Raw genomic sequence first — 11,559 nt, forward strand, 5'->3', positions numbered from 1 at the left:
GCACCAATAAAACAACCTAACGCAACCAGATTAACGATCACACAACGCGTCGCGATCCGCACTCTGCGACAGATAGTACTCGACTGACGGAGACAACAACCAATTATAGGTCACTTTATACTCCATCCTGCCGGTATATGCTCCCATACTAGCGCTCGAGAATGATTCGACGAGTTTTGTTATCTCTGTTCGTCGGGGTTGAAGTGTGGTTTAGGGGAGCCGGTGTCCCAGTAATTTTTTGTACTGCAACGTGCACCTCGATATTCATCGTGACGTGGCAATTTCTACCAACACCCAGCAGTACAGCATCCAGAGATGGTAGAAGTATAGTCCACATGGATTCGTAAATCTTAAGTATCTTACATTCCTTTCCTTAAGTCATGGATCCTCTTTACTAACAACATGTTTCAACAGATGATAAGAAAAAAAACATTGGATGAGACCCAGCGTGAATCACAAACCATGATACCTTTGCCTTTAAGTCCACTGCGTTGTTCAAATGGAATAGTCCAGGAGAGATACGCTGCGTTACAGATAAGACATGCTGAGATAGATGATTGACCATTTGTTTTTTGTTTTTACCTTTTTGATAATATTTCCAGTTATTATCATGGTTGAACTTTCTTCTTCGAAATCATGCTTATTATGAATCTCGTTACAATTCTCACCGAGTTATGTATTCAACACTCTTAAGGTACGAATATTTGATTGCTAAGTAACGTGCGTTTTTGCTACTGCACACCATAAACCCTTGTTGAAGTGGACGATCAATGAGGTTGAACTTAATCTAGTTTGTATAATGATAAACAAGTAATGATAAAGAAGATATCTAGATAGATTGAATATTCGTCACGGCTGCTATCTAAATGCAATTGAAAAATAATAAAAATTACAAATGTAAACAAATTTCCATTTAAAGGAGGAATCACATACGTTTTTGTTTATTTAACCATCTGCCGTCTAGTGATCATTTTTGACGAATTGAATTCATTTATCAATAGTTACGCACCCAAGACAATCCCCAAGTCTAGTCCCAGGTCAATGGAAACTCACGAACATTTATTTTTAACCATCGTTAAAATTAAACAATTTCGTATGCGGTTCCACCTAAACGTTATTCACCTAAACGGTAAACTGGAGGTGCCCATGGCGCAGTGGTAGCGCAGGGAAACTCCACGCCATCGGTGTAGGATTGAATCCCGAGTCGGGCACCTTCCGATATTACGAACGGCTGGCCACCGATCCAACTCTCTAAAAAGATAGGCTCAGTCCCACTTGGGGATGTTGTGCCTACTGCAGAGAAACTTTAAATAAACTGTATGAAAACAAATTTTATAAAAATAATTAGTTTTACCTTGATTTCGCTGTTGGAAAAAGTATAAGAATATTAATTTGAAAAGCAAAAGTTTAAACCTTATTTGTAAATGCTAAACATGACCAACTGATGTACTTTGAAGTATTGACATATAAAAATAAACACCATTTTTAAGTTAACAAAATCCAATCACCTCACAGAAAGTGAAACATTTCCACCGGCTCCCTACTACGCCAATGCCACATATTTTCCCCGATCGACGCACGCAACCTTGACTTTCCTTCGCCCTCCCTCCCAAAATCGAGTCCGCAACGGCCCGAATGGCCTCAACAAACCTTTCATAACCGATTCAAAACACATTTTGCATCATTTCCAATGGCGGCAATGAATGATGGTTCAAATTGAGCTGCTGATTAGCTGACGTGCGCTAAAACCACCCCCGTAAGGACACTTTGAGGCGAATGCAGAAATGCGAGCCATTGGCACGAGCGAAACGATTCAACAACCTCAAAACATACGGACCCGGCGGGTAGCATTGCCCTGCATTTGGCTGCCTTGGTAATCAATCCGGGCTGGGTTTTTGGGAGGGGAGAGTATGGGAAGGGGGAAGGGGTTTCATCTCCCATGCAGGGCCATGATCACCGCTCGTGAGGGTAAGTCGCATGCCGTAAGATTGTTAATCCTGCCCAAGACGCAAACGTCCGACGGACGGTAGGGTTGAAAATTTCATTGGGGGAAAATACATTGCGGAGGAGTTTTCCACATGAAAGGAAAATCCTTCGCAGGCTGCCCTGGCGTGCGGTGGGCACCCACAAACAGCAAACGCAAGCAGCGGCTAGCGGATTAATTTGTATTTCACACGAAAGGGCGCACGGGGCCGGCGGGAACCGAAGCGAGTGGGGAGTGCCAACAAACGCTCGAGATGCCAAAGACTTTTCTTCTCGCGCCCAGTCTGGCGTTACGGTGGGCGCCCGGGTGTAAGGGGGCCCGAGCGTATCGCAGACGGTCACTGATTTCTTTTGCACCGATTTCCCGGTAAAACGGAGAAGGATGAAGCAGGATGGAGACACCAACGGCACGGGCGGATCCTACCGAGTCCATCCGGCTGAAGGCGCAGAAGAGAGTTTATATAAAACACGTCCGGCTACGGTTGGTGCACAGTCAGCAATGGTTCGGCAACCGTGGCGCACTACGATGAGGACCACCAATGCTCGTGCGCTGCTGTTGATAAGCCTAGCCGTAAGTGTCGATTGGTGATTGGTGTTGTGGTGAAAAGCTCTGTGTTCTAGGTGTAAACAGGACAATATAAGGTGCTGTTGGAAAAGCAATCCATCGTGCTGGAGTTCGAAGATAAACAGTTGTGAAACAAACCTTCAATCTGTGAGACTTTACTGTCTTAAACTAGTAACCTGAACTGCTTCAAACAGTGAAAAATAAAAGTGGACAAACAGATCAAGTGAACATTCGAAATGGAACTACCAATGTTCCTCAACGATTAACAAACCGATTCGATTCTATGTTTCGTGTTTAAAATGTACCTTTTCTACTGATGTTTCCTTATAAAGCTTAATTCTTGTATTCTCTTTTCTTTCTATCTCTGCTTATGTTCGGTGTTACGTGCGAATAAACCAATATAAAAAAAGGTGCTAATTTGCGCGGTCAGCGGTGAAAGTGGAAAACACAAGAAGAAAAACCGACGATACGAGGACGACCGATCAGAACAGGTTTACTATGTCGATCAAATAGCATCTGCTTCTGCAATTTCACCCTGGACATCGAACCGCATCATCGCCAAAACTACTGGTAAGAATGCGTAAGAAACTTATGAAGTCCAAAGGATTAGACACACAATTCAAGAATTAGAAAAAAGTTGCATAAGAATGAAAATAAAAAAGCCTTTTCATTGCATCTCTCCCGTCGCAACATTTTGAGAAGCGGGTTCTCAATCAACTCAAGTTATTGTTTTTAGTCTAAAAACAATCTTAGTTTATTTAAAATCGTAGTATCTGCTTTAATTTTTACCTTCTATCCTTTGTCGGCACTTTATTTATGATCTATAATAATTTGCTTTCTTGCCTTGGGTTCCTATTTCACGACCTCTTTTTCTCTGAAATTCCCACTGATCACTGATCGACTCAGAAAATGGTAGAGAATCCCAGTACGTGATCAATGTAGCACCGGAGGACGAAGTAATCATACACGAAGGAAGCGCAACGGATCGCGTTTCCGACCGGGGTCCGACGGACGAGCAGACGCCCCAGGACTTTGTGCATGAGGCGCTCCGTCTACGCAAGCAGTACATGCAAAACGGTCCGAAAGGGACGACCGCGATGCCGGCGAGCTCGTTCGTGGAGTACACCACCGTCAAGTACGATCACTTCGGACCAAGCAAGGCCCCGGATCGGGAAGCGGAACCGCACGTGATCTACCATAGCAAACCTGTTCCGACGAAGCCAGTAGCGGTTCCGGTGCACGCTGCACCGTCCTCAGCGCCACCAGCGGTGCCAACGTACCGGCCGAAGCACATCAAACCGAAACCGACCAAACCGATGCTTGTCCACACCGTCACACCGTACGTGGCGATCGAGCAGGAGCAACCGGAACCAGCGCCAACGGTTGGCTACCGGCCGAAGGAGTCCAAGGTTGGCCCGAAGCCGGAGCACGTCTCGAAAACGGTACACTCGTCCGCGCCCGGCAAAGGTGCTCCGATCAAGCAGCAGGATACGGCCGCCTCGAACGTGTACGTGCACGCCGTCCGACCAGATGAGGCATCCTTCGGGAGCAGCTACAGCACGCATCACGACTCGGGTAGCAGCTACCAGGAGTTCCACAATTTTACGCCATCGGCGGCGGCGGCAGCGGCGGCTTCCGATTCCCATGGCAGTAGTTCCATTCTGGCCGTCCACAAGGTGAGAGCTCCGCTCGAGTCGTTCCGTCCGAAACATCCGTCTAAGCCACCGCGTGAAGCAGAACGCCATCGGGAGTACGTTGCAAAATCGCCGAAAAAACCCAGCGTGCCCGCTCCGGTCGAGTTGGGTCGGTATCGGCCGACCAAAGGTTTTGTGGAGGTGGAGGAAGAGACGGCTCCCAAGTACCGCCACGAGCAGACACACTACCAACCGGAGGTGGTGCCGAACCCACACGTAGAGTACGAGAAAGAGGTTGAGGCTAACTTTCACAAGCAGCAACAGCAACAGAAGCTGCAGCAGCATCAGCAGCAACATCAATACCATCAGCAACAAGAGCATCAGCACCTGCACCATCATCATCAGAGCTACGACACGCCACGACCTGTGAGAAAGGAGAAACCTACCGCCCAACCCACTGAAGGACCGAAGTACTATCCACCGAAGAACTACCACGCCATCGAAACGATCACGCAAGTACAAATGGAACCGGAACCGCAGCCTTCCGAGGAACCGTACCGCTACAAGCCGATCAAGTCACACCATGTGGAGAGTCAGTTCAAGCCATCGCCGATCAAGTACGAGCGGGATCCGGTTCCGGTTGTACAGCATAAGGAGACCTATACCTACCATCCACCGAAATCGTACCATGTGGATCCTCCCAAACCTCTTCAGCATGAGTCAGTTACGACAACCTACCATGGATCCAAGTCTCAAGACACCCAGGAAACACGCGTGCCCGAGGTTTCACCGGATTTTCTCAGGTTGGCTACGGCGCGTCCCGCTAAGCACAAGTTTGCCGACCTGCCCAAGCCTTCGCCGGCTCCAAGCTACTCCAAGGTGACGAGCTATCCGACGCTACAGTCTACCAGCTCCCAGCGGGACACTCCAGCATCGCACCAACGTGAAAAGGTAACGTTTGATCCGTACAAGTATCGTCCCAGCCCAACGCCGGAGATCTCGAGCGCTGGCCATGGCTTCCAGAAGATCTCCTCCTCTCCGGCAAGCTACCCCAAATATATCCCCGCAAAGATGCCCAGCGAGTCGGCACAGTCGTCGGAGTCGAATGCCGCGTACAGCTTCAAACAGGCGCACCCTTCTGCTGCCGAGTCGTTCTCTAGCTATCTGCCCTCCTCTACTCCGGAATCGTTCAGTGCAGCGCCGCAAGAGTTCCCGAAGGTATTCTCCGCCTCGCCAACGCCGTACACGAAGTACAGCGCAAGCCCATCCCCGCCATCGCCATCGGGAGAAACTCTGTACGAGTTCCCGCATATGAAGGAAACTCCGAAATCGTTCTCCAAGTTCCAGGAACCGAAGTCCTACTCCACCATCGACCCATCGGAGCAGCCGTTCAAAACGCTTAGCACCACCATCTTCATGAAGGCCTCGCCGTCGGAGGACAGCTACACGCCACCGGCGACCCCCGGCAAACCGATCCAGAACCTCACCACATCGATCGCCTTCAAGCCCTCGCCGAGCGATGCGACCAAGACGGAGTACTTTTCCAACCCCGAGGTGACCACGTACTACGTGTTCCCGAACGGAACCGAAATCAAGCTCGGGGATGAGCCGGCAAAGATTCCGCACGAGTTCCGCATCACCGCGGACGATGGCTCGTACCTGGATAGCAACTACACCACCAAGCTGGCCGAGGACTTTGCCATGAAGTACAACTGGGACAGCCTTCACACGGTGGCGGATGGCGAGTTCTACCTGGGGTCCGCATCCGACGCGACACTGAAAGCGCACAGCGGGTCCACCCCGAAGTTCCACGAGCCGATCGAGTACGTGGTGCGGGACAAGAAGAAGATGAAACCGCATGTCTTTGCCAAACCATCGCTGAAGCCAATCAAGACGGTGACCATCTACAAGTCGACCCACCGGTCCTCGGATGACGGGGAGGGTGGGTTTGAGCCGATGGTCGGTGTGGCACCACAGATGGACAAGAAAAGTGAGCTGCCCGGTGGGGACGACGAGTTTTACTACACCAACGAAGCCACCGACGCCGAGGAGAGCCCGTCGAAGGCATCGAAAAAGAATGCCGTGTTTATGCCCGGACATGGCATGGGCGGACGTATGCCAGCACCGGGAATGATGTTGAAGTTTGCTCCAGGACCCTCGCAGGCACCGCGCGAACCACAGGGCCCGCAACCGGTGCAAGACATGGACATGAGTGCGGAACCGTCGAAGAAGCACCAGTACTTTGTGCTGTACCACATCGAGGACAAGGAAAAGAAACCGATCCGCCAGCACGTCCCTCAGCAACCTCCGGCGCCCGTCGTACCAAAGCAAGAGATCCACTATCACTACAGCGAAAAGGAATCGGAGGAACCGGAGGTTACCCACGAGCACTACAACTACCACCACGAGGAGACGATCGAGGACTCGGACGATGACATTCAGCATCACTACGTGAATCCGAACTATGGCAAGTTTAACTACCGCCCGAACATTGCGCATCCCTCGTACCAGCGACCGCTGCGGGACAGTATGGCCGCCGGAAGTGAGACGACGCTGAAGGTGGTCGATCCGGAGTCGAAGAACACACGCCCGCTGGAAATTACGAAGCAGGAGTACATGCGCCATGTTCAGAACGCCGTCATGCGGTACATGCGACAGCTACAGGACGAGGGACGCTTGCCGGTGATCGCGTCCCGGGACTCCGATGACACGCACAAGATGTTTGAGGAGCTCGATCTTGCCGCATTGCTGGGTGGTGCCGCTGCTGGTGGCGGTGGCGCTGGTACTAATGCGAAGCAAAAGTTCCAGCTAAATGGACCTCTCCGGGCAAACGTACCCACGAACCCTAGTCACTACAAGCCTATGAAGTCAGTTCCGAGTTCGTCGACGTACAAATCGACTACTCCAGCCCCACAAAACGCCGTTAAGCTGGGCAAGAACACGTACACCGCCGGAAAGCCACTTAAGGTGGCGATCGAGAGCCTGCAGGATACGCTCAGCAGCAACGTGGATCTCACGGTGAAGGGTAACAAGCAGCCGATCAAGCCGGACCTGTCGGCGATCGACGTCGGGCAGTCGTACCTGCACGGACCTACATTCGAGCAGAGCTCCCCGAAAGAGTCCGGTCCATCGCCGAAGACCAAGCTGCATTTCAACCAGGCATCCCACCACGACATCAACTCGATGCTGAACGCCAAGGACAGTTCGTTGCGGACGGGACTGAAGGGTTCCTACCTGGACCACGGCTCCAACCATGGTTTCGGCTCGATCAAGGGTGGCTCAGCGAACGTGGGTGCATCGATTAGCTTCGGCAATGGAGGAGGCCTGGGCCTTCCGAAGGGCATGCAGGTGGCTGAAGACGACAACAAGATGGCACCCGAGGCGCTCGATGCACCGATACAGATTATCAACGGTATTCCGATAACAAATCCCTACAACATCGATATCAACACATTAAGGTAAGGCGTTATAAGTTGTTTGAGGTTTAATCTTATCATTGGTGGTTGTTTGATCTCCTTCTTGCAGGTACATGCTTGGAGGCCTGGCTCAAGCTCAAGCCGAACAGCAGCAACCTCACGCTTCGAAAGAACCAACGTTGAAGCTCAAGGGAACCAACTGGATGTCTCTTCCTACGATGTCCAGCCCGTCGCAGGTGTTTTCTTCACACATTCCCACCTACCAGCACCCACCGTCGGAGGTGAACAAATACAAGTATAACGCCGACTTCGACGCGAGTAACTTCAAGATCAAGTTCCCCAAAAACATGAAGCTGAAGAACGCTGGTGGAGCATCGACGGGTGGTGATGCCGTTGCTAGTGGATCTATGAATTATGCCTCGTGGGGAGAACCTCCTCGGACACCGGGGCAGGGTAATACCAACCATTTCCATGGCAACGCAGCCGGCAATGGTGTGAACCAGAATCAAAACCTTGCCATTGGAAACAACCGCCCCGTGCAGAACCATCACCATCAGCAGCAGCAACAACAGCAGCAACAACAGCAGCAGCAACAGGTACACCAACAGGTACAACAACAGTTCCAACAGCACATCAACCAACAGTTCCAGCAGCAACAGCAACACCTTGCCCAGCAGCACCATCAGCAGCAGCAGCAACACCTACAGCATCAGCACCAGCTGCAGCAGCAGTTCCTTCGCTCGAACCGGGAGTTCAACCCGGAGCTGTACCTCAACCCGAGCGGCCAGTTGTTCCAGGGGTTGCTGAAGCAGAACGCGATCATGAGCAAAAAGGCTGCCACCAGCGACTGGAAACCAACGACAGTCAAGCCAACGACGGGACCCTCGAAGGCAGTGAAGATCGATACTAACCTGCGGCCACCGCCACCTGTCGTGAAGGGTTAGGCGCGTACCATACACAGTATGGTCATCCAATATTCCAAAGATATCCGCCACATAGTGTGGTGGAGGTAAGTTAGGCCGCGTCCTATGCATTCCAAGACTTTTTTAAAAGATCCAAACGATAGAGGTTACAATGTTAGAGGTCCTTCTGGAATAAAGAGACGTTCCCACGACTCTGCAAGACTCAGAATGTAAAAGAGATAGAAAACAGGTAAAGGCCACTTCAGCATGATTTTTGTGTCAGTCGTGCAGACGATGAATTGAAAGTATTTACAACAAGATACTACGATATTTCTCTCCCACTTGAGATCTCCACATCTCCTTGACAAAGACTTTAGGACCCTCCGTTGGTGCAAAATCAATCAAAGTCTGTTTTAGATAGTTATTTAATTTATTACAATTTCGAATATTTAAAATTCAGGCCGCTTAGATTTGGGACTCTTTCGAGGTAGCAGCGACGATACGTGCGAGTGACTCAACTAACGCTTACTGAATCTGATATCTGATTTGTGTACCTATGATATGTTATAGCTAGTAGATAAATAAAAATAGATTATGTATTTCAACCGCTGAATGAAGGTGATTAAGGGGAGTGCTAATGTTTGCAGTGATACACCACACGATAATCACCGACTTTTCGGTCATTTCTTTTCTGTATCTCGAAACGATAACCCCTGTTGGAAGTATCTCTCGAGAGAAATTCGGTTTGGGATTAACTAAAAGATTTCGTTAATTGTGGGTTTCAAGAAATACTTTCTCCGAGATGACGACTGACAGTGAACTTGGCGACCATGAAAGCATGTAATTTAAACCGTATACTATCGTAGATCGCTGAACTTCCACGATCAGCATAAATATGTAAACTTATGGTTGAAAAACTACGCTTGACCTGCCTCTCGCCTTGCCTTACACCAGACGGAACATTGGTACAAGCCTTTGTAGTGTAGTAAGCGAATGTTGCCAACAAATCCCTCGCGTTGATCATCGTGGTGTACGAAAGTGAAAATCCCTAAACACCAACTCGCGATCCGAACTTGACACCGATCCTCAAGCGTGCCCAATTAGCGCCTCTAGTTGGACCGACGCTAGTGAAATGGGAAATGCTCAGCGGGCGTGAAAAGCTGTCCGTAGCGTTTTCCCGCGCAGCGATCGCGTGCGCTTAAACATTCAAAGGAAAATGCAACGGTCAAGAGTAGGCGTTCGTGTGTAGTGGCAATGAACAAGTGGCAGCGGACAAAGAGAGAAAGAGATGATGCCTTTGAGCAGGTCTTCTACATAAATTAACCAGCCTCAGAAAAGCGTGTGCAATATGTTTATGCATTCGTTAGTGCTTGTTTTGGGCTTGGTTTACTGTTTTGCTGCTGTCTGATCTGCTATGCGATCGTTCACAACGCTTTCATCCCGTTGGTGGCAAACGGAAGGGGCTAGGAGTTGATGCTGAAATACTCTTCAGGCTTTTTTCGGAAGCAGCCATTGCGTGCATTAGTCTATAATTTTTTTTAAAGTCTCCCCTATCATTTGTTTTCGTACATGTATCCTGCTGGTAGGTATTTTAATTTTATTCAACCCAACCCTGTACTATTTACACGTTAATCGTCTGAGCACAGTTTGCTCTTGAACGACCACGATGCACTGATAAGCTTCTGCCTGGGTTAGTTTTATCGTTGAGAGCTTCGATCAGAGCAGTTTTCGTTATCGACACAGACGAGAAACGGTTGCAACTGGAGCACAACTCCCTTTTATGGTTTCCGCTAACCATTGCTTTGGTTCATACTAACGGTTCGGTAAAGCTCTTTTAAATCATAACATAATAATTAATCTCCTGCAAATGAACTGACACAGATGAAACCCGTCACAGATTGCAGTTTTACGAGAGTGTTTAACTGGACCAGGTAACTATCGTAGGGTACACTTAGCTGGCATTGTGTATGAGCATCCTATTTAACATTGATGATGCGGTACGAATGAAACAAAAGTGTCTAATGATCTTACCAAGAGTTGTTCCAATCTTGTTGAACAAATCTAGACAACTTTTTGAAGTTATTTTAACTCAAAAAACAATACTTCTTCTAAGGACTAGATAAGGACATTCCAACTGTAAGGCACATTGTTCCGTTGTAACGGTTTGTTTAATTTGTAATTTTTGGTTTCATCTAAGTTGTTGTTTCTAACGAACATTTATCTATTTGGTTTTTTTTATTTTGTTTGATTTTTCCAGTGAACATCGGCCGATTTCTTACAGAATACCATAATTTTCCAGACAAGAGGGATGGCAAGATATCAACAAATGCAATCGAGCAAATAGTCTTCTTTTAGTATAGCATGCATCTTTGTATACATCTGTACTGTTAGTTCATCGATTTTTGGAAAACAGGAAAAATTTGAGCTTTCAGTGCAAGTTGCAAGGAAGATAGAAGCTTTCGGCCAAGAGCTTTCCCTCAGCATAAAAATCAGCGCTTCTCACAGCGACACTAATTTAAGCTTTTGTCTGTTTTTCCAACCGCATTGAAATGAAATTTGGAAACGAATTCTTTTCCGTAAATAGTAGATCAATTATTTATGGAAATAATTATCTTTGGAAACTATGGTTTAGGGAAAAAAACTATTCAATTATCATGGAATTCCGTATACATAAATACACAACAGGAATATTGTCTGAAGCATACAAAAGTATTTGCGAAAGATTGTACAATATGAGTAATATTTGTGTAACTACTACGGTTGAATCAAATCTAATAGGCCAAAACTATTTCATCTTTCCTGCGGAAAACGGTTCGTTAGACTGCGCGACCGAAACGTGACCGTGATGTGTACCTTCCGTACAGCTCCCGACCACCCTCACCCATTGGTGCTGGTATGCACCTCCGATGCATTTTAATGTGCACTAGGAAACCAAGCAGCCTCACGCGGGATGGAACCCACCGCGCTGCGCAAGAGAATGGGAGAAATGTGCATAAAAAAGTGAACTAGAAAACACAAAATGAAAGTAAACGTCGCTGCATGCTGGAGCGGATGCACCG

The 11,559-nt window shown here is 48.3% G+C and overlaps 1 protein-coding gene across 1 annotated transcript; it reads left to right on the forward strand.

Annotated features, from left to right (window-relative positions):
• Positions 1 to 2,509: 2,509 nt before the first annotated feature.
• Positions 2,510 to 8,542, forward strand: LOC131286957 (titin-like). The gene is made up of 4 exons (XM_058315968.1): positions 2,510 to 2,554; positions 2,959 to 3,118; positions 3,455 to 7,640; positions 7,708 to 8,542. The coding sequence occupies exons 1-4, from the start codon at positions 2,510 to 2,512 to the stop codon at positions 8,540 to 8,542; spliced, it is 5,226 nt and encodes a 1,741-aa protein (XP_058171951.1).
• Positions 8,543 to 11,559: the final 3,017 nt, after the last annotated feature.

Source organism: Anopheles ziemanni, chromosome 3, assembly GCF_943734765.1.
Source record: "Anopheles ziemanni chromosome 3, idAnoZiCoDA_A2_x.2, whole genome shotgun sequence".
In the NCBI taxonomy this organism is placed as follows: Eukaryota; Metazoa; Arthropoda; class Insecta; order Diptera; family Culicidae; genus Anopheles; species Anopheles ziemanni.

What these genes read in the sequence shown, in the direction of transcription:
- LOC131286957 (XM_058315968.1), top strand. Translation starts at nt 2,510, where the DNA reads ATGAGGACCACCAATGCTCGTGCGCTGCTGTTGATAAGCCTAGCC. An exon ending in TGCTGTTGATAAGCCTAGCC is followed by an intron (nt 2,555 to 2,958) that starts GTAAGTGTCGAT and finishes ATATAAAAAAAG; the next exon opens with GTGCTAATTTGCGCGGTCAG. An exon ending in ATCGATATCAACACATTAAG is followed by an intron (nt 7,641 to 7,707) that starts GTAAGGCGTTAT and finishes TCCTTCTTGCAG; the next exon opens with GTACATGCTTGGAGGCCTGG.